The sequence below is a fragment of the Hippocampus zosterae genome, chromosome 14, assembly GCF_025434085.1.
Source record: "Hippocampus zosterae strain Florida chromosome 14, ASM2543408v3, whole genome shotgun sequence".
Lineage (NCBI taxonomy): Eukaryota > Metazoa > Chordata > Actinopteri > Syngnathiformes > Syngnathidae > Hippocampus > Hippocampus zosterae.
Window position 1 is genome coordinate 13,414,938 of NC_067464.1, and position 27,184 is coordinate 13,442,121.

At 41.3% G+C, this 27,184-nt stretch overlaps 1 protein-coding gene across 6 annotated transcripts in view; it reads left to right on the forward strand.

Moving 5' to 3' along the window:
- Nucleotides 1–27,184, forward strand: part of ralgapa2 (Ral GTPase activating protein catalytic subunit alpha 2) — a 93,998-nt gene that overhangs the window by 33,560 nt on the left and 33,254 nt on the right. For 5 of the 6 annotated variants that reach the window (XM_052086487.1, XM_052086489.1, XM_052086492.1 and 2 more), the window contains 17 exons: nt 76–249; nt 774–950; nt 1,557–1,750; nt 1,877–1,975; nt 2,820–2,975; nt 8,780–8,908; nt 11,270–11,398; nt 11,574–11,632; nt 11,819–11,927; nt 14,805–14,915; nt 16,750–16,818; nt 17,056–17,193; nt 21,377–21,554; nt 23,166–24,009; nt 25,091–25,162; nt 25,369–25,492; nt 25,604–25,759. In XM_052086487.1, the coding sequence (XP_051942447.1) occupies nt 76–249; nt 774–950; nt 1,557–1,750; nt 1,877–1,975; nt 2,820–2,975; nt 8,780–8,908; nt 11,270–11,398; nt 11,574–11,632; nt 11,819–11,927; nt 14,805–14,915; nt 16,750–16,818; nt 17,056–17,193; nt 21,377–21,554; nt 23,166–24,009; nt 25,091–25,162; nt 25,369–25,492; nt 25,604–25,759 (2,918 nt within the window). The remainder of the gene's footprint in view (nt 1–75; nt 250–773; nt 951–1,556; nt 1,751–1,876; nt 1,976–2,819; nt 2,976–8,779; nt 8,909–11,269; nt 11,399–11,573; nt 11,633–11,818; nt 11,928–14,804; nt 14,916–16,749; nt 16,819–17,055; nt 17,194–21,376; nt 21,555–23,165; nt 24,010–25,090; nt 25,163–25,368; nt 25,493–25,603; nt 25,760–27,184) is intronic. The other variant, XM_052086493.1, reaches the window with a different exon arrangement.

The following is a 27,184-nucleotide window of genomic DNA, read 5'->3' on the forward strand; positions in this document are numbered from 1 at the left end:
ATTTAATGTTTACCTTAATTACTAAATTCTTCTGTTCCATTTCGAGCACAACTTCCGCTTGCCTTCATTTCCCAGGTGAGAGTATTAGCAGCGAGACATCGAATGGCTATTTGAATGAAGCTGAGGTCACCTGGCAGGTGTTTGACGAGGAGGCTGACAATCAGTCCACCCAGTCAGCTCACATGGACGTGACCGCTGACCCGCAGAGCCAGGGGAGTCTGCTTCTCAGTCACCATGAGGCTCTAGCAGGTGACAACTCACATTGCGTACAAGCTTCACCTGTGTGGGTTTTCGCGATTTCACTGCAGAAGACTCATTTGGAAGGTGGATGTAGTACAATAGATGCTTTAGTTTTAGTCTGTTGTGTAAGGATTGGGGTTTGTAGTTTCCTTCCATGAATGGAAGACAAAGTAAAGACGGTCAATGTGCTGCTCAGTGAGACGTGTCCCTTACCCTGACACACCTTAAGATATCCTCTATTTGTCCCGCAATGGGGAAATTAAAATCAGAATTCAGAAAGGAAAACGCTGGGTAAGGAGAGGGAAAAAAACCCACGCTCAAACTATCCTCTTCTGAGGATAATTTAAGTCCAGGATAAAAAAAGACCCTAGCACATGAATAAGCATATGACAGTTACAACAAGTCACAAGACATAACATGTCTTCTTACACACTGTTGTGACTTTTGTTTGTTTTTGATCATCATGAAGCTTTTGTCTTTGTCATTCTACTCCCTTCCCCAAACCCAATTTTATCTCTGTCCCTTGTTTATAGGTCCTGAGTGTACTCGCTCTCCCCACTCTTCACCCTCACCCCAACACAACATCCACTTCCACTATCCTCAGAAACCCCCCGCCTCCCCAGCCTTAGTGGTGCACACTGAGTGCCCGCAGGATTGCCCCCTGGACGACAGCATTCATCAGTCTGTCTTACATATGCCACACCACTTGGGTACTGCTCCATAGCTGCCAATCATCACCGAGTCCTCATGCACTCTAATTTTTAGCCTTAACCTTGACTTCACTTCTTGACATAGTTTTATCCTCACGGCTCACACATCACATCTTCACACATCTGTTGCTTCAATGAATTGAAACTAATAATCTCTCTATCGATCATTGGTGACAAACGTTCTGCATAAATTACAGCAACTTTACCTGACACTTTTCAGTTTCTCATCTAACCCGTCTCCCTTTGTCACTGCTCTGTTGCCCACTAAGTGGTGCTGTCTTCCTACAAATCCATAAGAACTCATTTGGCTGTTGCACGTGACCATGCCTGTTTTCCAAAAGTATTTTTACACCTTAGCACTTCAGTGGACAGGGATTGAATCAACTAGTGACAGAATGATCATCCCTGAATTACAAATTTGGACAAATATACCACATTATAAAGTCTAAATGTTAATTCAGCACTTTTGGATTAAATCCTATGTCTCACTGAAGAAGGTTTTGACTCATTCTGTAACAGTCACTGCGCCAGATCCGGTTGCTGCCAAAATGAAATTTATTATCAAATCCAGACTTTCATCTTTCTCTCTCCTTTTTGACCATGCAGACAGTAGCGAGTGTCTGACCGATGATGTCAGCATCATTGCGGGTGGGACCCTGACAGGGTGGCATGCTGATTCAGCCTTTGTCCTGTGGAGGAGGATTTTGGGTATCCTTGGAGATGTCAACAACATCCAATGCCCCAAAATCCACGCCAAAGTGTTTTCTTATCTCTATGAGCTGTGGCAAAAACTTGCAAAGGTAAAATGGAAAACCAATCAAACTTTCATATCAGTAAAAAAAAAAAAAAATCATTACACGCCATTTCCTGGAGAAATAACTGATATTGGTCATTTTAACTCCTCTCTGTTAAATTTGTGTTTCCAGATTCGAGATAACCTTGGTATCAGTGTGGACAATCAGTCTTCTCCCCCACAGCCTGCATTCATTCCTCCCCTCCGTATGCTTTCCTCCTGGCTATTCAGGGTACCAACAACACGTAACCCCTGACAACAGCAGTCAACATGACTAATTCCGCTGCAGCATTATCTGAAAAATGTGCACCATTCTGTTCTGAGTTTACAGAACAGAAAGGCAACTGAATGATGTCTAATAGTTCTTAAAAAAAATAATGGTACCCTTGAGCAATGCAAATTGACAAACCTCAAAGCTTCTGGGAGGATGTCCTTGGACAGATGAGGCAAAATTTGATACCCCCCCCCCCCAGGACGCACCATTGTATATGAGAAGCTTTCAAGGAACAATACTGTCCCTTTTTTGAAACATAGGAGACACACTCCTGTTTTGCTGCATCCAGTAGAGGAAATCTGAGGACTATGACAAAGACGCATTCTGTAGCAAAATGTGCTGCTCGATTTCACTCAAAAATGGTCAACAACAAAGCTTTGAACTGTTCTATAACAGCTTTTTGAAGAATTTGGTTGAACACAATTTATTTCAGGCCAGAAATAATTGTTTGATCACCAAAAAAAAAAGAGAGAAAAAAAGAAATGACTGATTCTCAATAAGTAATTTCTAGCAAATTTTTACTTGTATTTTTTTACTTTTATTTTTGTTCACCAACAATTTTGTCCGTGTTTAGTCATGATTTCATGCAACTCGTACACTGCATTTCAGTAGTTTGGGCAACTGTCCCTTGATTTTCAAAGTTCCAAATTGCACAATTGAACCTCCAACGGTTAGTATACGACAAAGAATCAGCGATGGTACATTTACTCGGAAAACAATGACAGAAGTGTCTGAAACAACTAGCGCAATTTGACTGACGGACCTTTTTCACAATGCATGTACTTCTTCATGTTCCACACAGGCCACCATGTTACCAGCAGATTACAAAGAAGGCAAACTGCAGGCTTATAAATTGATCTGTGAGATGATGACCAGACACCAGGATGTCCTTCCCAACACTGATTTCCTGGTGCACCTCTACCACATCATGCACAAAGGTTTCACTAGCAATGATCAGGTATGACCAGCAGGTTGCACCACTGTAACAGCATTTAATTCAAGCGCTTCGCTACACCTTGAAACCCCAAATGCGTCATTTCTGGGAAATGTTGGTTTCCATTTGCTAGTAGTACCAAATTGACATTGACTACTGTTTTTCTTTCAGCAATTTGAATTGGTTGTAGTTCGGGTAATCATTCTTCATGTACATACTGAACAAAAATATAAATGCAAAATCTCTTGATTTTCATCAGTAGGTGGTTGAACTCAAGTAGTTAATGTGCAATAAAACGCCTTACTCCCAGTAATTGTTCACAAAATTGTCTAAATCTATGTTGGTGCGTAGTCCTTCTTTGCCAAGATAAACTCACCACCTTGTCAGGTATTTCAAGATACTGGTTAAACTGTACGGTTGTTCCACCGGTGTGTGCCCACAACAAAAGGCCACCCAAAAATGTGTAGTTTTCCCATAAGGATGCTGGAGGCTCGAACAGATCACCATTTGCCTCACATGATGCAACACATCACAAAGGATATCTTATCTTATCTTATCTTCCTCATATATGTAGCGTTGATCGGGTTGTTTCTTTTACGGCCAATGGAATGTCGGTCCACTCCTTTTGATTGGCTATGCAAAGTTGTTGGATATTGGAAGTAACCAGAACCTGCCACTAGATACGCCAATCCAGAGAAAACAGAGCAAACATGCTCGCTGTGTGTCATGTCTTTTAAGTATGCTGGTTATGCAAGAACTGGGATGTTTTCAGGTTCCAGGAGCTATGTGCAGAGCCTTGCAATATGGGGCTGTGCATTAACATGCAACATGAGGTGATGGTCGTGGATCATTGGCACAATGGGTCTCGGGATTTTGTTTCTGTATTTCTGTGCCATCAATAAAATTACCTGTGTTTATTGTCCATAAAATGATGAACCCATAGAGATGCTTTCTGAAAGTTTGCGCAATAATTCTAATGCTAGCTAATTCTTGCAGCAGATTTCAACGTGGTGTAGTTGTGAGCCTAATTGGATGTATTGGCAAACTCCCTGAATCAACTTTGTAGACTGCTTTTTGTAGGGAAATAAACAATTCTATTCATAGGCAACCACTCTGGCGGACATTAATGCAGTCAGCATGTCAACTGCGCGCATTTGAAAATGTTATGGGGTTGTGCTGTGTGATAAAACTACAATTGAGTGACCTTTTATTGTGGGCAGCCAAAGGCAGACCTGTGCCACAAACCTGATTGGCTCCTCAGGATCTTCATATTCCACATTTTGTGAGCTGAATGAGAAGCACTCAATGTTTTTTTATTTTATTTTTAGGATATTTGAGAGAAAGGGGGCTTTTGTGTCTGTAAGACAAGTCTTTGCTCATGAAAAATGGGAGGGAAAAAACCAAAGGTGATGCATTTGTATTTTTTCAGTGTGACATGAAAATTATGACTGTGCTGCAGCCTTTCTTTTTCTTATAGCATCAGTTTCTGACCTCACACATTTCCACAGACACAATCACACCCTTGCAGAGTGTGACCAATTAAAACTGCAATGTGGGACTTTATTCTTCATCCCATTTCAGATCCTGGAAGCATAGCGGCCGAGGAGCCTTTTCCGCATTGTATACTTTGGTGAACTTAGTGAGGATGCGCATACAGCATATAGTCTCGGCAGTAGGCACAGTATCTTCTCTTTTGATGTCATGTTAAATAATTGCCTGCCAACCAGCTGTGTTGAAGAATTCTGCTGTCTTTTGGCATCTTCCGGTCTTCCTTTCGTCGCACCCTTCATCATATTTAAATCTGGCCTAGCTCTACTCCTTCCAGACGATGCAGAGTGGAGATGAATGAATGAATGAATGAAGGGACCCTCGCCCCCACCCAGAAACAAAGAACGGGATAAAAGTGTGGATGGGGGGTATTTTGGATACAAGTATGTGTGTGCCTGTGCAGTTGCCCTGCTGGCTGGGTTTCCGTTGCACCTTGGCAATGCGACAAGCTTATTAGAATGTTTTCAATATCGTTCAATAATGTTTTGAGCCCCTGCCGCGTAGTCGTGATTAATTAAGGATTGACGTCTGTCGCGCTCCCTTAGACTGACAAGTCGGCTGGAGGCCCAGTGTGGGCTGGCCTTGTTGTGTGTGTGTGTGTGTGCGTGTGTGTGTGTGTGTGTGTGTGTGTGTGTGTGTGTGTGTGTGTGTGTGTGTGTGTGTGTGTGTGTGTGTGTGTGTGTGTGTGTGTGTGTGTGTGTGTGTGTGTGTGTGTGTGTGTGTGTGTGTGTGTGTGTGTGTGTGTGTGTGTGTGTGTGTGTGTGGGTGTGTGTGTGTGTGTGTGTGTGTGTGAAGGAGCGGGAGGACAGCCAGGGGATTGTAGTGTAGAGTGGAGCAATGATGGGGGCACGCTGAGGAACAAGGCAACATTCTCTCGCTTTTGTTACAGCTCTGTATAATGCGTCAGGGGGCCAGAGCCAGGCTGGCCACTGAGGCGTGCTCAAATTGGCCAGAGAAAAGAGTCCTCACACCACACAATAGAGGACAGCCGCGCGCCTGCTTAACATAAGAAAGTGGCTCTTACTCTACCCCTCCTCCTCTCGCTCCGCCTCTAAACCACCTTACCCCACCCAAAAAGAAGAAAAAGCAGATCTTTTGATGTGTATATAAATTAGCTATAGTTTTTGGAGTCATCCGTTCTGTGCATTTGTTGTAGATGGCTTTTAAATTGCAGTTTGAAATTATTTGCGTTCGTAGTTTGATAACGGAAGACATGATCATTTATAATATGCTTCGGCACAGATAAATTGACATAATGATATAATCTGTTGTAAAACACTCATTGGGCGGGGGTGGGGGTCTCATGCAGTGTAAGTCGTCACCATTAAATTCAGTTAAGCGTCAAGCAAATTGACAGTTCCCTTCGAGGGATTGTCTCTTCAGCTGACAAGAGGGACAAGGTCATGGCCATTGTCCTTATAGTTTGTACTCGTCTGCTCTCATAAAGACCTGACATGCCATGACAGCGGTAATCCAACCAAGAGGTCAACAATTTAAGTAGCTGCTCCCCAATTTGGTCCAGGTACATGTTTTTGACACTTGAACAGATATTTGCAAATATAACTCTCAAGAAGCTTTCTACCAACTTTTATGGGCAATCCCATTCTTTTTTTTTTCTCATTCGTTGATTTATTTCTTCATTGAAACCCAAAAATGTCCCTATTTAGGGTATAAGATTGGAGACAAATAATTGTATTTTACGGCTGACATAATGTTAGAGACAACCCTGTCACTCCAGAAGCCGGCAGGTGGACAGGAAGTGCTCTGTTTGAAACGAGGTCAAGGGAAAAGGTTTGAGGTAGCTCGATTCCAAGGTACATCAATGCTTCTTTGGTTGATATATGGGACCATGCCTTTCGCCAACACAGGCATTATTTCCCATTTTTATACACTCCTTAAATTTAAGCACCAGAAAACACTTTGCATTCTCCATTTGTGTCCTCCTCTAAAATGCTCATTTCGAGCAATCAAGCAACAGTTTGTTGCTCACTAATTACCTCTGACTGCACTGCACATTATGTTGCAGAGGTCAATTACCTACAAAATGAGGGTAAAATGGACCCTCAAGCTCTCCTCACCAATTTTCTGCAGGCAGTGTATCCTGTTGGATCCGCTTCCTGCATATTACCTCTGTGTTTATTCTCGTTCATTTCGTTTCAGCTGCACTGTGTTTGTCAAAGCGGCGGGTTATGGGTGAAGATAGAAAGGAGGGTATCGTAAACCAAGAGAGTGGAGAAAAATTGTATCTGTTTGTGTTTGCCGAGTTGCTCTGTTAGTTTAGATAGAAACGGGCGCCAATGTTTGAACTGTGGGATTTGCACAGGTTTATAGCCAAGAAGACAGGTGTTTTCAGGCTGGACCTTGCCTTTGTACACACGCATGCACGAGTGGAGTGGAAGATAAGAGAGCGAACGGGCACAGTGCATACTCATACGCAGTGCATGTGTTTTATCCTGCGCTGACCACAATCACTGTTGTATTCCAAGCTACAAACACAAGCGGTATTTTACCGCGTTATCCTATGTTCTATTTGCCGTTCCAACCGTGATCCAACTGCGTTTTGCACTACACATCCTTGAGCGGTTTATGCAACATACTTAGCAAATGCCACTGTCGAAAGAATACCCATCTGCCAATGAGCTGCCTGAAGCTCAACAAGACAGCGCCAGGCCTACAGCACAAATGACTGTTTTTCCTATCCGCGTACATAAATGCCATTCACAAAGGTTATACAATACAATACATGCTGATTTTGTTTCCCTATTTTTCCTCCCTGGCAATCCATCTGCTGCCTCTCTTTTTCTGCTGTCTTTCTCTGCCACTCTTGTTATTTTCTGTTGCTGATTTTTAGTATCCCGTCGACTGCCTTGCTCCCCTTGCCACACTTAAAATGTTGAGGCGACCCGTTGCAGGGGGGGAAAAAAACGCTTTCTCCTTACAATGTCTCAGACATTGTGGCCCATTTACAAAACAATTCTGTCTTTGTGTACCTCCAACCAAGAGGCTGTGTCCAGGCCAAATTTACAAAGCGTGTTTAACTGCAACTCTGCTGTATGATTGAATCCCATTTCCACTGAAGTCGGGACGTTGAGTAAAAATGTAAATCAAAACAGAACATAAAAGTGGTTCACTTTTTGAAAGGAGTCTGAAGATAACAAGATAGAAAGTGTGTGATGAATGAGTGTCAAAAATCAGGCTTGTATTTGTTTTTTTAGTCATTTTATTTACAGCTTAGCATCTACAGTAGTTTCCTTTCAACATGATGCAAGATGTCTTCGTCATGTCTTCAGAATTTTTCATTTCATCTGCTTTTGAAGTCTTTTGGTTTTCCTTAATGGTACTTGAAGCACTGTTGCATTCAATTTCATTTGTTGCACCTCACTGTATCACTTGAGAAGAAGTTGGACAACCATATATTTTGAATCGGTCTTTTTCTGGCCACTGGATATTTGGGGTTTATTAAAAAAATGTACCGTAATTCTTTTTTTATCCAAAAGGTGTATTTTATGAACAAACAAAAAAGAAATACAGAAGATTGCCATTAATTGATAGCATTTTAATTAATAACAATTCATTGGTAATGAGCTTTTTTCTGCCAACTATTGGAATCAGCATTGGCCCAAAAAAAATCCATCTCGGTCGAGCTGGAGTACCGGTAAACATGTCGCTGTCACAGCTTTTTTGGAACTTTGTTGATGGCATCAAATTCAAAATGGATGAATATTTGAAAATTAGCACCTTGAATAATCAATATCTTGTCTTTTTAGTGTACTGTATTCCAGTGTTTCATCAAGTACCGGTGTACCAGTAACGTACTGTGATATTTAGCCGGCAAAAATGACTCGATACCATCACTTTGACAGAAGACAGAAAATGTAGTGAAAGCACTCCAACTCTGTGTTAGACGGGGCAGGTGTGCAGCATGTCGTACAAATACAAAGATAGAAGGAAAAAGATGGGGTGACATTATGGGGCTGTGTTGGGCCACCATGTAGCTACAGACTGGGCCAGTACAAATTTATCCACTTAAATCAATCCGCCCATTTTACTGCATCGCCTGTTCTGCGTGTGTTATGATTAAATCCTTTCTCGAAGTATCATATAATCTCAAAGTCAAACCGTTGGTATTGTGACAACACAAGTGTATTAAATTTACTATAGGTCGAACAGAATGTGCAAATCATTGTATTCTATTATTATTTATTTTACATAACGTACCAAATGCATTGTAATGGGGTGTGTACTTATATTAAAAGTTAATGAGATATTTTTGTCACCAGGATACTTTGAACACCATTATCAGTTCCTGCTCTCCAAGATTTTTCTTCCTCGGCCTGCCGGGTTTCACAATGCTGGTTGGCGATTTTATCACTGCTGCTGCCCGTGTCCTCAGTTGTGACTCTTCAGAGGTACACCCAGGCTTGAACGTCTTTCCCTATTCTTTGGATGCGTCAGGTTTTTTTTCCATGCCAAAAGTTGTAAAGGGTACCAAAATAAGTACTGTATCTTGTACCATGCTGTTATAGGGCAGCCTTTTGTGGGTGGTCCGGTATGCAGCGGGAGAATTGTCCATCAAATGACATCATAATGGATTTATAACCACCCCGTAAATTGTACTTTAAACTATATATATATATATATATATACAGTGCCCTCCATAATTATTGGCACCCCTGGTTGAGATGTGTTTTTTAGCTTCCAATTATTTTATTTTTTTTCTAAATAATATGGGACCTTAATGGAAAAAAAGAGAAAAATCCAACCTTCAATACAAGTGCATTTATTCAGTGGGGAAAAAATCCCACATAAAGAAATAATTATTTGACATCAAATCACCTGTTCCACAATTATTGGCACCCTTAACAATTCCCAGGAAATAAACATAATTGAAGCATTTCTGTCATTTCTACAGTAGTTTACAAAGTTTACCAGAGTATGTAGGAACATTTAATTAGTAATTCATCACTTCCTGTCTCCCTGGGGTATAAATATGACGTGACACCGAGGCCATTTCTCTTATCCACTCTTAAACATGGGAAAGACAAAGGAACACAGCATACAAGTGAGGCAGATGTGCGTCGACCTTCACAGGTCAGGCAGAGGCTACAAGAAGATTGCCACTCAACTGCAGCTGCCCATATCCACTGTGAGAGGAATAATTAAGAAGTTCAAAACAACTGGAACAGTGGTAAACAAGCCTGGACGAGGAGCCAAGTTTATTTTGCCACCACGCACAGTGAGGAGGATGGTAAGAGAAATCAAAAGATCTCCAAAGCTCACTGTTACAGAATTACAACAAATGGTAGCATCCTGGGGTCACAAAGTCTCCAAATCAACCATCAGGCGCTGTCTACACGCCAACAAGCTGTTTGGGAGGCATGCACGGAGAAAACCTTTCCTCACTCACAATCATAAACGCAAGCGTCTGGAGTTCGCCAAGCGGTATTGGGGCTTCAACTGGGACCGTGTGCTTTGGTCAGATGAGACCAAGATTGAGCTTTTTGGCAACAAACACTCTAAGTGGGTCTGGCGTACCACGAAAGATGCGCATGCTGAAAAGCACCTCATACCCACTGTGAAGTATGGGGGTGGGTCAGTGATGCTGTGGGGCTGTTTCGCTTCCAAAGGCCCTGGGAACCTTGTTAGGGTGCATGGCATCATGAATGCTTTGAAATACCAGGACATTTTAAATCAAAATCTGTTGCCCTCTGCCCGAAAGCTGAAGCTGGGTCGTCACTGGGTCTTTCAGCAAGACAATGACCCTAAACATATGGCCAAATCTACACAGAAATGGTTCACCAGACACAAAATCAAGCTCCTCCCATGGCCATCTCAGTCCCCTGACCTCAACCCCATTGAGAACCTGTGGGGTGAGCTGAAGAGGAGAGTACAGAGGAGAGGACCCAGGTCTCTGGATGATTTAGAGAGATTCTGCAAAGAGGAATGGCTGAAGATCCCTCTTTCTGTCTTTTCCCATCTTGTGAAACATTATAGGAGAAGATTAGGTGCTGTTTTGTTGGCAAAAGGGGGTTGTACAAAATATTAACACCAGGGGTGCTAATAATTGTGACACACATTATTTGATGTCAAATAATTATTTCTTTATGTGGGATTTTTTCCCCACTGAATAAATGCACTTGTATTGAAGGTTGGATTTTTCTCTTTTTTTCCATTAAGGTCCCATATTATTTAGAAAAAAAATAAAATAATTGGAAGCTAAAAAACACATCTCAACCAGGGGTGCCAATACTTATGGAGGGCACTGTATATATATATATATATATATATATATATATATATATATATATATATATATATGTATATATATATATATATATATATATATATATGTATATATATGCACACCATAGATGAGATTCGGCAAGCCTCCTCGCTGCCCAACTTTAAAGCCCTCCTCAAAACCCACTTGTATTCTTTGGCGTTCGACTCGGCATGATTTTACTGCTTGGTGCTTTCTACCGCCTTTATTACCATTTCGTCTTACTGTTTATTGTGTATGTTAAATCGCTCCATGTACAGCACTTTGTATGCAGCGATGGCTGTTTGAAAGTGCTCTATAAATACTGATGACTTGACTTGACTTGAGAAAAAGATAAGAAAACCTTTATATGTCTCGCAATGGATAAATTCTCATAGATTCACTTTCCTGTTTATATTTATTGGTATTTATTTTTAATTACTTTAAAAGTTATTACATTTACAAAGAGATTTTTAGTCGATGTGATAAGTGTCTTTTCTCCTTGCACTAGGCTCCCAGGATGGAGGCTCAAACAATTCTTGGCTCGTTAGTGTGTTTCCCAAACCTTTACGTCCACATTCCAGTCTTGCGGAGTGTCCCCGGCGCTGATGATGTTCTTGTAGGAAAGGAGGATATCAAGGTAAATCACGAAAGTGGGCAAATCCTCAAGGGGAAATTATTTTTAGTACTTTTCATTACTGTAAAGGCTTTAAAACCACAGTTGACTTCAATCCCAGGATGCACATTGTAATCTATGGAGTCCGTGTGAGCGGAAGGACAAGACTATAATCTGATAATGTGTTTTTGCACTTCAGGATTATCTTGTCAATATCCTGCTTGAAGCTGCAACAAAGGAACATTGTGAAGGGGCCAGGTGTGTACTTACATTGATGAAATGGTGTGTTTAACTTTGATACCATGTAATGCACATGAATAGGAAATCAAAAATAGAATGATGACAATCTTAATGTGTGAGCTGTGATATGTGGTGTGATGCCATTCTTTCTGAATCTGATGTTGTTTTTACTTTCATACTGGCGTTTCCCCCCCGTCACTCCAGGTGTATTGCGGTTTGCAGCCTGGGCCTGTGGGTTTGCGAGGAACTCATGCAAGCAAATATCCATGATCAGGTGAAAGATGCCATCAATGTCCTGGGAGTAACACTTAAGGTCAGTGGCTAACTGATGTGATTATCTAGAAAGCAGAGCTGCAGTTCCAGTGTACAGTATATCATTCATGTATACTGGCACACTATATGGACAAAAGTACTGCAACTGAAAATAGAAGAATAATATGCAGGTAGTCTTTCTTCTATTAATTAATTAATTTAACTCCTCTTTGGGTGGGGGGGAATTTTTGATGGTATTTTGGACTGTCTTCATGGAGTTCATCCTGTCTGGGTCACGAGTGACTGTGTGTGGGGGGCTGGGGCTTATTCACAATCTCTGTTGCAGTTCATCACTAAAAGTGTGCGGAAACCTTGAGGTTATGGGTTTAAAACTCTTCCACAACAAATTCACCCAACCATGCCTTCATGGACCTTGCTTTAATGCACAGAAGGCAGTATTAGTTAAACAATTGAAACAACAAAGTCAAAAGCTTAGAATTGTCCAAAATGCCATTGTATGCTGTGGCTCAATCCGCACACCTGATTATTTGGTAAACTGAATCAAAGAAATAACTCTATACTTTGTCTGTATAGTGTACCGGTATACTGAGGTTTGGTGAGTATTTAATTTGATGTACAGTACGTACAAGGTGTCTGTAAAGTCTGGACACCAAGGTAAAAATACAACTTCAAACAACATCTTCAATATGATTACAGCTTTTTATTCAAAGAATATGTTCAGTTTGATTTCCTTCATTTGCGACAATTGAGACGTTCTGGAAAATGTTCACGTATTGATGCAATCAGTCCCCATTGATTTAAATTTTGGTACATTCACTCCTTTTCTGTTGAGTCAATTCATTTAAATTAATATTAACCGTTGAGTCAATGTCATAGTCAATTCTTTCTTATCTTGCTTCATCGATGGAGAGAAAAAAACCCAAAAAAAACATGTTTTACCAGTCGAATTAAATAGAAATTCTCCAATTGTGCTTTGTGTCCAGACTTTATAGATACCTTCTATTTCTTTACCTCAGTCTACTAATTTTGCTCATGGGTATTTTTGTAACAGTCCTCCATTTACTTTGACTGAAGAGATCCTGAAACCAGTTGAGGCTTTTTCTTTCTTCACGGAGGGGGAACTCGTGTGGTAGCGTAATTTTGAGACTGCTCTCTGTCTCTGTAGATTTAAGCAGCTACATCGCCCATCTTCCTGCTCGAGCAACCCCCATCCCTTCCATCTCTAATGGAGCAGTAATCACTCCCCTGTACAACTTGACACACAGACTCCGCCAGCCCCAAAATAGAGGGTAGGCTGGTTAGAGTGTGTTGTACAGGGGGAGGGGGTTGAGGAGTGGCACTGACAGTCTCTCTTTTCTAAAAGCAGGTGCTGAACTCTCAGAGCCTCTTTTTGTGTTTGGCCATTTCTGCACTCATTGCATTATCTACCCTTGTTCCATGTTGAGAGGCATTTAGCTGGAAGAAATGTGAAATTCTGTGTCTGAACCGAGAATTTGAAATCACTGAAGAAATTCACATTTGGGTAGAAATGGTCACTGCTCAAGTCTCGTTTCTGATGAGTCTGGAGGAAATGATGCATGGATGGGATTTGAAATTAATTTATGATGATTAGCTACCAAAATGTGGAAAAAACTTTGAACTTGCACAGAACTTGATGTTTGTTAGTATCGGTCTAACTGTATGCCCAAACTTCTCTTTATTATGAAAGCAATGTCCTCTGCAGGGCGCCACACACAATGCTTCCGACGAGCAGTTCTACTATATGCTCAGACTTCTCTTTGTTGTGACAGCAATGTCCTCCTGCGCCATACACAATGCCACCGACTAGTACCCAACCAATGGTAAAATATGACAATTGGCTACTCATTCCCGCACAATGGACGATTTAGCTCAAGGATTCCTTAAGTCGTCCCGTATCACCTTTTAGAAAATAAAATAAAAAGAAAATGTTACAGAAATTGGACACGTGTGAGAAGAAAGACAAACATTGGTGATGCATTGAAAGGCGGGGGTCACTCCCATTCATTTGAATATAATATGCCGCTCACATATATTTTTACCACAGGCTTCGCCGTTTCATCCACAGGTACATGTGAAGTTAAAAATGTTTCCTTATTGTTGTAAAATACAATATGCATACTATATATGCTGTATTTCTATCACTTGATGGAGTTTCCTGCTCACTTATTACCCGGAAATGAATTTTGACTCATATCCACTCTCACTGTCTTTATATATACTGAACACTTGAAACAACTTGGATGCATGTACGCCCACTTGAAAATATGTGTAACACATTGTGACTTTTGGCTCGTTTCATCAACGGTTTTCAAAGTGGGTCTCACTTGTTTGATGTTTGGCACAGTTTTTACATCAGATATCCTTAGGTTTTTCTTTCAAAATCTATCTGACCACGCAAGATTGTTGAGATAGCTAGGTGCAAAACAAGCCATGTCAGCATAAAAACAAATTTCTTCTGTACTAACCATTGCCTCGTTCTAATTTGTTGTTTGCAAGCAGCTAGGCGCACATACGCACAGGGTTAACAAAAATGAATGCCGTGAGAGGATTAATTAATTATAATTTCTTAGCATATTTTTTGTTCTGTAAATATATTTTCCGGAATATAAGTCGCACCAGTCAAAAGAATGCATAATGAAGAAAAAAATCAATCTGTGAAGTATGTTGTAAATTTGTTGCCACCTCTCATAGCAACAAAGTAAGGGACCGTCTCTGCAGCAAGCTAACTGTTTTTACTATTTTGGATGCCGATCTGAGCTCTAACTTTTGTATATATGAGTAGTCGCAGGACCAGAGCCAAACTATGAATGTGATTTACAGTCTGAAAAATATGGTGTATTAACCACATGTCAAACAACAAACACATTCTTCTTGCCATGTTTTTTTTTTTGTGCAGTTTGGAAACAAAGCTGTGGCTCAGGTCGCCTGTGAAGTGTTTCAGCTCCTCATCTCTCATTGGGAGGCTCTCCAAAATGTGGAGCCGACCCTGCCTAAGAAAATCATCGAGGTAATATTCACAACCACCACTCTGTGAGTCACTGGTGGTGGAGTGCAATTGTCCTCCACCACCGATCCACGGGCCATTTGGGAACCTATACCTCATTGCCTTCCAAAAAGCAATATATGTAGGCTGGATAGAGATTTGTGATATTATGTTGAGCAGGTTGGAGCTGTGAGCATATTTACTCAATCGGATGCGGCGGAACTGTGCATGACACAATCGGTAGGCGTGTTCATTGTCTACTTTGGTTTGCAAATTGAAGATGTAAGCACGGCCTGAATGTGTAATTAAACGTGCATTGATGGGCATCCATGACTTGGACTTATGTTGCAAACATGAAACTATTTTGACAAGAATAATTCCTCACCATTGCATGTGTGGCGGTATCTCCAAAGCGTTGTAGAATAAGGATTAGCATGACCAATGTAATCCTTACTAACTAACTGTGCAGCCACTAGACTAAAGCAGAAATCAATTGTCATCTTTTGATTCATTTGCAAATAGCAATGATGCTAACACTGTATGTAGAATTATAACTTCATTACATTTACCGTATTTTCCGGATTATAAGGCACTCAGGAGTATAGGTCGCACCAACCATAAAATGCATAAAAAAGAAAAATATATATACCGGTATATACAGGTGTAAGAAATTTATTTTGATAAAATCCAACACCAAGAACATACATGCCATCTTGAAAGGCAATTTAAAATTAAAATAAAATAGAAAACAACACGGTGAATAAGTGTACGATATGCTAACGTTACATGACGCATAAACACCGAACTGAGAACGTGCCTTGTATGTTCAAGTAGCATATTAATAGTTATTCTGATAACTATAGCATAAAGAACATGCTAACAAGTTCACCAAACCATCAATGTCACTCCAAATTGCTAAATCCAATGAAACCTTCATCCACCTGTGTCAGTTTAAAGCAACTCCACCAACTCCGGAGGAAGAGGATGCAGCGCTTCCTCTTCTACGGCGATTACATCAGACTCATCGTGGTTTTATCAATACAGGTCTAGAGCGGCCTCTTGTGGTTTAATGTGAAAATAACATGTGAAATGATCATATAATGTGTTTATAAGTCCACCCCCAGCCAAACTATGAAAAAACCTGACTTATAATCCGGAAAATACGGGATATTTTAAGACGTATTCATTTTTCCTGAGGGTTCAAGTTTTAAGAGTATTATTATTTTGTTCTGCATTTGTTGTCAAGTTGAGAAAATGTTCAATAATTTCCCCTGTTGATCATGTTTTTCATCTGGTTTGAAAAAAGTCAAAATATACTTGATGTTTTGTGCTGTGATATCAGGCTATTGAATAGACAGACCTGAAAACCTGGAGTCACCCCCACTCACCCATTTTTAATATTCTTATATCTATATTTTACCATTTCTAATTATTTATATACTTTTTATTCTTCTACTTCTCCCTTTTCATAATTTTGCTCCTGTAAATTGCGAATTTCTCCATTGTGAGACAAATAAAGGTTTTGTTATCTTACCTTAGGTTTCAATACGGAAGCTTTAAAACTGGCAATTTAACAACAACGTAAAGTCGTGATGATTATTGCGATTTTTTATTTATTTATTTTTTTATAGCAGTGCTAAACAAATTCACTTGACTTGACTAGTCCAGGTTGCATAGGCTAGCATAGGCTTCCACCTCCCTCCAACTCTGAGCTGGACGAGCTGCGCAGAAAATGGATGGATGAATACGGAAAGTGTACATTTCGTAGCAAATTAGGTTGTTTTGTGACTAAAAGATATGCCAGATTCCTTTTCTCCTTACCAACCAGTCTTATTTTTTTTCTCTCCATGCTTTGCAGATATTTGTGGCCACAACAGCCTTTTTGTTGCCGAGTGCTGAGCACTCAACAGCGGAAGCAGACAAAAAGGTACATGTTGGAAAGGAAATGGCAGAGATCTGAAGGACCTTGATCTGTCTATGTTGGAATGGTGCATTTAAGAGACACATTTTCACTCATGAGATTTGTTCCCTTGCATTTTCCACGCTACCCATTTTGTTTCATTTCTCCCTCCCATACCTCATTTTCTTTTCTTTAACAATTCTGTTGGTGACATTTCATTGTCTTTTTTTTTTTAACATTTGTAAAATATTCTAACTTCCTTAGTTGGTGGTGTCCCTGCTGTTATGTCTGTTGGACTGGTGCATGGCTGTTCCCTTGAGTCTACTTTTGGAACCGATTACCACAGCTTTGCTGGAGGACCACACATCCCACAAAGCCCCCCTACTGGACTACATCTACAGGGTGGGTAGTCTCACTGTCATCTTGGTGACAAGGACAGCGTGTAGCAACTTTGGATTTTTTTGTCGTTATTTGTTTAGAGACTTAAGTAATCTATACTCTATTCCAATTTATTGCATCCATTCCAAACCTATGCAATAATGTTTTTCCTCAGAATGTTTGAAATGGTGCATGCAAATTACATTCGGCATAATTTTCAAGTCAACGTCTGTTCAAGAGTGATTATTTTAAAAAATCATACAGTTTTTTAAACAAACCTCCCAATGATAAGAGTATTTACTTCAATAACAAAGACATTTTTTATTAAAACGCACTGTTCCAAATTATTATGCAGAGTAGTGTTTCAAGAAATTTTGTAACTTGGAAAGAACTGAAAATAGAAATTTTCGGGAATTTGCATGAGGATGTTGTATTTGCTGCAATCAAAACCTATTTCAGTAAAAACGTCTTAACAATTCAAGCTACATTTTCACATAATAATTATAATAAGGAATAGTGCATTTGAATAAATACAATGTTTTTATTTTGGGCAAAAGTCTGGTTAGCAAACAAAACATCAACAGTTGTTTGCCTGAAAAGTATACTGAGTCTAACTTGCTTAGACTGTTCATACAAATCTGAGAAAAGTATCATTTGCACAATCATTTTGGAACGTGGTGTATTAAACAAAATGCAACAGCTTCAACCCTTCCCACACTGACCTTCACCTCTCCTCACAGGCTTTCCACTAGACACCCCTCACGATGACCTGGTTATGCCTCATTTAATATTGCAGTGGCATGATATTGCTGAGGCACTTGGCATAGCTAAAGTGCATGGTTTATTTCTTGTGAGCTGATATTCACGATCCTTCTACTACTAATGATATTAAAAGGGCATCATTTGTATTAAATTAAGTTGTATTCATCTCTCAGATCCTTCGTTTTGTGGTCTGACTCCGAGGAGCTTCGGGCCTAAATGAATGACGTATTATTCATTCCCTCATGTCTGGGCAGACGCGGTCAATGGCAGATCTTTGTAAGGATGTCAGCCCTGATAAGGAATGGTCCAATTATTCAAACAGGATCCTTTGTCCATTTGATAAGCTCAGACCATAAACGCTTGTCCTACGGATTTGAATGGAATATGTCTTGATATGCGAGCGACTGCAGCTGCCATGAAAGCACAGACAATTAGACATGATTGGTTGTCTATCAGAACCAAAAACTACAAGGCCCCTCTGGGTTTCATTGGAAATAATCCATCAAGTAAGGTGTGACAACATTAATGCAATATCCAGGCTTAAATCTATACATTTCCATGCTCATTATTCCACAAGACCCGCCCTTTTATTCTGTTACTGAAGTGAATGCATTTGTCTCAAGGCATTGGTCTGTCCTTTATTGATGTGGCTTTAATGATAAATCTCAATTCACCAGATTTTCTTTCTTTTCTCTTTTGAAATCAAGCGGTCAAATATCAATGGAATACATATCGACAAAAATGGTTGTCCGACATTTCATCCTGGCACACAGTGTGTGCTCGTGCTGCCTAATAGAATGCAGATCCATTGCAAAAGCAACATTGCACTAGACCTCTTTGTCTTACTGGTGTTCGGTTCAAGCTTCTCCATCTGCTGTCCGTCGCTGCCCCAATAGCCAGCTGCACCACCCCTCTGCGCGGGCCTGTTAGGTTTACATCCGTCTTTGTGAGGACCAATTTAAATTCGAACCTCTGTGTAAGGGTGAACTGTAGTGATAAATATGCAAATATGTGTACGGCGTGCATTTCAGGGGCACGGTTATGTTTAAACAGGGACACAGCGAAGGTTAGGGGAAGTTAAGGCGGCTGTCTCCAGCATGCTATTCGTTTTCCATCTCCTTCCAAATTGTTGTCCATTGCATATGTGCCCCTCTTAACTACAATGTGCTCATTTGTCTGTCACTGTCCAAGAACTGTTGCCATGCAAAGTGTAGTCACTTAGTTGTCAAGCACAGCCGTGGGTCCCCCCCACCCCTCCCTTTCCTGTCTCTCCATCTCTCCGCAGAGGGAAGCTCTTTGGGGGTTTTGGTGTAGCAGCTGTTTGGTTCAGGTCTTTTCACCATCAAGCTGCCAAACCCTCCCCCATGTACTCAGAGGTCTGCTTGGGAGATTCATCCGCGTACTGTCTACATTGCCACACACAATACTGTTTCAGATGACGGGCCCAGCCTGCCTTCTCTCTGCCTCTCTCCACCAAGTGTAAGCGCATGTGTGCATTGAAAGGGATTAGCCTTTACATGGCTTTACCCCAAGTTGCTCTACTGTGACCAAGTGGGCCCCTCATTTACATATATTAGTCATATGATCTAAAACCCCTTCCGGACAATGTCATCGTACAAATTACAGGTGTGTGTGGAGCGTGCATGTTTGCGCTGGTAGTTAAACACGCAACAAAAAAGTCTTAATTAAATCAAACAGTGTAAACCTGTCCGGTGGCTGTAATCGACTGCCCCAGTGCGCCTTATCTGGTGCTGCCAAGGGATGCTGTGCCATCTGTTATGTAGATCGATACATTCTCACAATACAGGAGAGATGGATTCAAAGCAATAAAAGCACTCTTTCCTTTTTTCCCCCTCTTCTGGCATCTTGGTATCAATGGATACGTTGTATTCCTCTTCCACCAGCTTGTTTTCAGTGTGGTATTGTACATGTATCAATATTGCTATTGATACTTCAGCATGTGTATTCTTTAAACTCCTTGGACCCCGAACTCTTGCATGACTGTACTGTCCACGTACATTCAGCGAATGAGTTAAAATTGTGAAATGCTTTGCATAGCACTATCCAGAATAGCAACAGTAGAAGTCACTTCATCGTGCTTCCCTAAATTAGAACCGCAATTAAATTGTCATATTATTTCACAAAGATAACAAAGAACTCTTTTTTTACTTGATGAAACGTCCTTATATGTGGACGCCAGGCCCTTAAAGTCCAAAATTTACACAATAGTGACAAAAAAATTCCTGCTACTTTTTTCACACAAACCCTACATCTCAAACAATGAGGCTGCTAAATTACTGTTTTTTTACTAGGTAAGAAGCTTCATCCCGCCAATATGTTTTGGGGCAATTCCAGTTGTACCCCCCTAGTGCTTGTTCCACTCCTTAGCCTGCGGTTCTATGCGTTCATGAGAACGAAGGGGTGTCTCAAATCTCAGAGCGCTTGGTCTCACATCAGCAAATGGTGACAGCTACGAGATATATCCCGGGAGCTAGTGAAGTGCTGCCTAATGTGTGACCAAGCGCTCTCATGTGAAATTATGACACCTGAAACTGTTACCAAGGTAGGAGAACTTTTCTTTCTACAAAAAACGTATGAGTCTGAACACAAGGAAAGTCCACTCCATCAAATTACCATGCAGATAATACTTAACTTTTTGAGAGTATAAACTAGAAAATTGCGGAACTTTGTTCGGTGACTATGGTCATGTTTTTCAATATTTCTGTGTAACATCTTTCTGTCTGGTGACCCGGTGGCCCAGTGGTTAGCGTGTCGACCTCACAGTGCACAGGTTGTGGGTTCGATCCCGGCTCCAGCCTTGCTGTGTGGAGTTTGCATGTTCTCCCCGGGCCTGCGTGGTATTTCTCTGGGTACTTCGTTTTCCTCCCATATTCCCAAAACATGCAAGGCAGGCTGATTAAATCCTCTAAATTGACCCTCGGTGTGAGTGTGAGCGAATATGGTTGTTTGTCTTTGTGTGCCCTGCGATTGGCTGGTAACCAGTTCAGGGTGTGCCCGCCTACTGCCCGAAGACGGCTGCGATTCAGATTGATTTATTGTGCATTATGTAAAAAACTTATGACGTGTTCCCACAAACATTGAATCTGGTTGGAACGCCACCTCGTTTAGATGCTTTATTATAGCTGTTCGTGGTCACTCATTGATTTCCCAAGCGTCAAATGCCTTGTCAGACGGCTACACTCTCTTAAATGCTTACGTTCCTCTTTAGAATCCCCAGAATCACTAAAACAGGCCCAGAGCATTGTTCGTCACTGCACACCGTCTTTGCCAGACACTGTCAAATCTCATCGTGCAGCGTCGTTGCACATCACTGATACAATTTTGCCATCAAAGCACCTCTCACTGACCGAAAGCAGAGTACATTGCCAGGTAGGCAATATCTGATATCTGATCAAGTGTTATCCCCTTTCTTCTTTTTCCTTAGGTGCTGCACTGTTGTGTGTCGGGCTCCACCCTCCACACACAACAGAGTCACTATCTCCTCAGCCTGGCAGACTTGTCCGCTGACTACGATCTCATGTTGGGGCAGGTGAAGAGTTTTGAGCCACCACTTTCCCAGACGACCTCGAGCGACTTCCGCAACTTGCTCACCGTAGCAGAGGGTAACGTGGCATGGGATTCACAGTAGATTTACAAGGGACTGTTCTTTGGGACCATTGGGACAATGATGACAGTGGGCAGAGCTAGAGTGTTGCAACTCGGCGAGCCAGATGAGAAAAGAACATTTTAATTGCTGCAGAAAGCATTTAGAAACTAAATTGTAATTCAGCAAAATTCGGAATGGCCTGTTTCCGGTCATGTGTTTTTGGAACTAGGCAGCAACAATAAATGTATTTACAGTTTACAAGTAGTTTACTAATTTACAATCCAAAATGGGCATTCTGTCGTGTTTTTTTTTCTCCCGTACTTTTATTTAGTTCAGCATTTGCGGGAGCTCTTTACATTAATTAGTGACATTCTAATTGTATGGGCATTACCGAATTGCATGAAGAACAAATCAAATAGTAGCTTCAGACTTTATTATTATTATTATATTATCACTTTATTGGCAGCCTCTTCACCACATTGACATAATGTAATAGTTTACTACATTGTCCCGAAAATCTTTAGAAAAGTTCACTGAAAGAATTCATTCTAAGTAGCCCATCCATTTGGAGCTTCTCGATTAAATGTCAACATCCTATTAAAAATATAAAAAAGGGACATCAACAATCAGGGAATGCAACATTTGCATTAGTGCCCATCCTCAAGAAGACCCATTACAGAGTTTAGATAAAAATGTCACATTTTTCCTATTTTTGTGACCTTGTGATTCCATTAGGCAACGTATTTCCCTCTCGATCACGCTCTCTCTCTCTCTCTCTCACCCACTCTCATGTCCTCAACTTCTAAAAAGTCCCTTTGAGCCCAAATCCACGCAATATGTGCACTGAAACAATGTGAGAATTTTGAACCGTAGCATCTGCCTCAGAATTTACAGCTCACCTTTTCTTTGTGGCACACAGCTGCAGAGTCTTAGTGGAAATAACAAAACACTATCAAAAGGGCAAACCAAAGAGTGCCGGCCTAGTTATATTCATGCCCCCACCTCATATTGATCAAGTCACATCAAAAGGGGCCAGCGTATCTCTAATGTAGCTTGGCCTGCTTTCTAAAGAGCTTTTTCCACTTTGATGGGGGATGATGGTATTGATAGCACTGTCACGATGCAAGAGTGCATCTTCTTGTTTTTCCTACCTCAATGCATAATGAAGGCCAGCATGCTTTTCACTTGAGCGTAAAAAAAAAAAAAACATTCATTTACACAAATGCAATTCACCGAGTAGGGTCTCATTCAGTAGCCTGTGAAGATGGAGGTTCTCATTAGTGCGTGGCTAGTCTAAACACTTGCCCATTATTCGAAGACCCGATGGGCTTTTCAAAGGTGTCTCATATGATTAGATGCTACCTACTTAGTGTCGTGCGGGCTAAGCTATTGTGGGTATGAAATAAAGCACTTTTGTTCGGACTCATAATTGAGATTTTGCTGTGTTAGAACAAGTAACAGCGATAATAGCATGTCTACACACAAATGTAAGGCTTTTGAAAAGTGCACATTAAAGTTAACGTTGCATTTATGATAAATAACCTCGCTAGGTATTTCCCCATAGGTATTTTTGTATTTCAGGTCCATGTGTTGTATACTTATCAGATCGTCCTCATTCCTTTGCCAGAAAAACGGCGTCGGAGCATGGAGCTGATTCCACTGACGGCAAGGATGGTCATGACACACCTGGTGAATCATTTGGGACATCATCCTTTAAACGGAGGCCCGGCCCTCCTCCATAGCCTAGTGAGCGAAAATCATGACAACCCTTACGTGGAGTCGTCCGAGCTGTCCTCCGAGGTCTTCAAAAGCCCCAATCTTCAGCTGTTTGTTTTCAATGATACCACACTGGTGTCCTACCTGCAGATCCCCGCAGAGACCCCCACTGTCGGTCAACCCCCCAGCCCGTCCTCACAGGTGCGCATCATTGTCCGTGACATTTCAGGTAAATATTCGTGGGATGGGACAATCCTATTCTCAACAAACCAGGAAGACTGCGAGGATATCAGCGTTTTTAAGTCATTCGATCACACGCTTGCACCCACCACCACCACCGCCGCTGCAGCACATAGCAAACATCTGCCCGGTTCTCCAACAACAGGATCGTCCAAGTATCATTTCTCTGTCTCCGATTCCATCCCTGACTCCTGCGACGTGGAGGAAGTCGATTATCTTCACAAACTTTTGGAGGATCTCGGTCTGAGCAGCCCAGAATGCCTCCCCAAATCTCAACTCAAGCTAAATCAGCCGGCCCCCTTACCCTTGGGCATGAACCTTGAGCAGGAAAGTGCCATCCTCAGTGCCATTCTTCGTCAGACTCAGCAGGAGGAGGAGCAGGTGAAAAGGTGGGATGCTGATGTGAGCTTTCGGGCCTCCTCCCAGGGGGAACCGTCCCACCGGGAACCCAAGGCACCTTTTTATTACTGTCGACTACTGCTGAATGACCTTGGCATGAACTCCTGGGAGCGAAGGTATGGTATCATACATTCTGACTGTCACAATTACTCTCTTGAGCCTTGCATGAACATATGAAGTAGAGTTAAGAATGTAACTTGTTTAAGTACTTAACAGCCTTAACTTCTCCAACTTAATAACATTTAACTGAAACATTAGGCCGCCGATATCGCATTTGCATTCATGACATCTTCTTGCAAGTAATTCAGCTGTTGGCTTGTGACTCTTAAGAGAGCAGTTTTTAAAAGCACCAGAGTGCTTTAATCTTTCCTCCATCGGGTAAATGCGCCCAGCTGTTTACACAAAGGTCTACCATGCACTGACACATCTTTATAGTGCCACCCGCAAATTAAAAACTTGCACCTCTTAATAGCGATGGCGTAACATGAACACAGCTTGTGGGGGATTGCAGTTTGCACCTGTGGCCTCTTACATTAATCCTAAAAAGAGGGAGTTTGCAATCCCCCCGCCCCCCCCAAAAAAAACAACACTTTTTGTCCTGTTTGATAAAACAGCTGTTATGACTTTGACTTGTCAGTATTACAGGGTTAATGTGATTTATAAAATAGTCAGCTTTCTCTGGCCCTGTCTTGCGCCTCCAATTTGATATACAAGAAACCACCTTGCAAAAATAAAAACTTTACAGCGATGACATTTATTGTTCTCATAACACTTTGTGATGAATGAGGCGCTTTTCGACATTAACAAGGTTAACAGGGCAGCGCGGAGTTGAGGCATGTGCCCACAAGTGCGTGACACGTGAATCAGCCCTCATATGTCACACCTTTGTCTTTGGGTGGTTGTTTTTCCTTGGGCAAGGTGGTTTCTTCTCTACCAAATTAGACTTGTAAGGGCCAGAATCTGCAGATGTTTTATTTTTAAATAGATCATATTTATCATATGTTACAGTCAAGTCACAATGACGTTTTTAAGCACATTTTCCAAAACTGTTGGATGGGGGCCGGGGGAGGGTCGAGAGTTGCTAATTTGCCCTTAAGAAGCAAATCATTATTTTGAACACACAACATCCATTTCAACACTGTTCAATGTTTGTGAGAATTGGGCAAGTGATTATTTGAACTGTTTTTGGCCAACTAGGAAAAGTTTCCATTTGCTGAAGAAGAACTCCAAACTCTTACGAGAACTAAAGAATTTGGATTCTCGACAATGGTAACATTTTATTTTATTTTTTTACACCATTATTTTCTAACTTGTACCAGCTCCTGCCATTAGCTTTGAATAGTCAAGTAAACTTGTTATTTGTTTTCGTTGCATAAGTAGCTTGAGAAATTTGTCCTCATTGTCATTTTAGATGTGTATAATAGTTGTACTTGGTTATCATGACAAGAGTAACAATTGTATTTGTTTTTCTTGAGTCGGGAGACGCACAAGATTGCTGTGTTCTACATTGGCGAGGGCCAAGAAGACAAGTGCTCCATCCTGTCAAACAGTGCCGGCAGCCAGGCTTATGAAGACTTTGTTTCCGGGCTTGGATGGGAGGTGCGTCTTAAAAGTCTTAACACTCGCTACAGATGCATTCACATTTGTATCAAAGATGCACCTCCTGATGCGGTGGCGGATAGTGTTGAATACAAAATATATGTGCCTCAGGTGGATCTGGCCACACACTGCGGTTTTATGGGCGGCCTCCAGAGGAATGGCAGCACAGGACTAACAGCTCCCTACTATGCTACCTCCACTGTAGAAGCCATCTTCCATGTCTCTACGCGTATGCCGTCTGATTCTGATGACTGCCTCACCAAAAAGGTGCCTCTCACGTCTGTAGTGATGCCTGTCAATCGGATCCGAGTGTTCACATCTGGGAATACAATTTGTCATGTTATATGACTGTTGGCACAATACTGTGCACGTCAGATGCAGTGAAATGGTTACACTGTCCCCCTTGCCCAAATTAGGTTTACATATACAAACCCAATTCCAATGTAGTGGGGATGTTGTATCCAACATAAATCAAAACAGAGATCAATGATTTGGAAATCATGTTCAACCTATAGTTAACCGAATATACTCCAGAGACAAGATATACTGTATAATTTTCAAACCCGATAAATGTAATTGTTTTCACAACTAATCAATAACTTTTAATTTTATGACCGCACCATGTTCCAAAAATTCTGGGACAGTCGTGTTTACCACCGTCTTACATCATTTTTTTCTTTTAACAACATTCAATAAAAGTTCGGGAACGGAAGACACAAATTCTTGAAGCGTTGCAGGTGGCATTCTTTTCCCATTCTAGCTTGAGGCACAGTTCCGGCTGTTCAACAGTCTGATGTCTCAATTGTCGTAATTTTCACTTCAAAATGCGCTACACATTTTTAGTTGGAGACGGGGCTGGACTGCAGACAGGCCAGTCGAGTACCCGCACTCTTTTACTATGAAGCCACCGGCAGAATGTGATCTGGCATTGTCTTGCTGAAATAAGCAGGGACGTCCATGAAAAAGATATCGCTTGGATGGCAGCATATGTTTCTCCAAAACGTGTATGTACCCTTTAGCGCGAATGGTGCCTTCACAGATGTGTACATTACTCAGGCCATTGGCACTAACAGAGCCCCATCACAGATGCTGGCTTTTCAAATTAGCGTCCATAAAAGTCCAGATGTTTCTCTTCCTCTTTGGCTCGGACCACACGACGGCCACAATTTCCAAAAACAATTTAAAATGCAACCTCGTCGGATCACAAAGCACTTTTCCACTTTGCATCGGTCCATGTTAGATGAGCTCAAGCCCAAAAAGCATTTGTTTTGCATAGTCGAGTTTTAAGTTGCACTGATTGATGTAGCAGCAACCTGTATTTACTGACAGTGGTTTTGTGAAGTGTTCCCGAGCCCATGTGGTGATGTCCTTAACACATTGACGTCGGTGCTGCCTGAGGGATCGAAGGTCACAAACATTCCATGTTGGTTTTCGGTCTTACTGTTGACATGGAGTGATTTCTCCAGATTCTCTGAATCTCTTGATGATGCTCTGGACCATAGATGATGAAATCCCTAAATTCCTTGCAATTGTATGTTGAGGAACATTGTCCTTAAACTGTTTGACTATTTTCTCACATAGTTGTTCACAAAGAGGTAAACGCCGCCCCATCTTTGCTTGTGAATGACTGAGCAATTCAGAGAAGCTCTTTTTATATCCAATCATGGCACCCACCTGTTCCCAGTTAGCCTG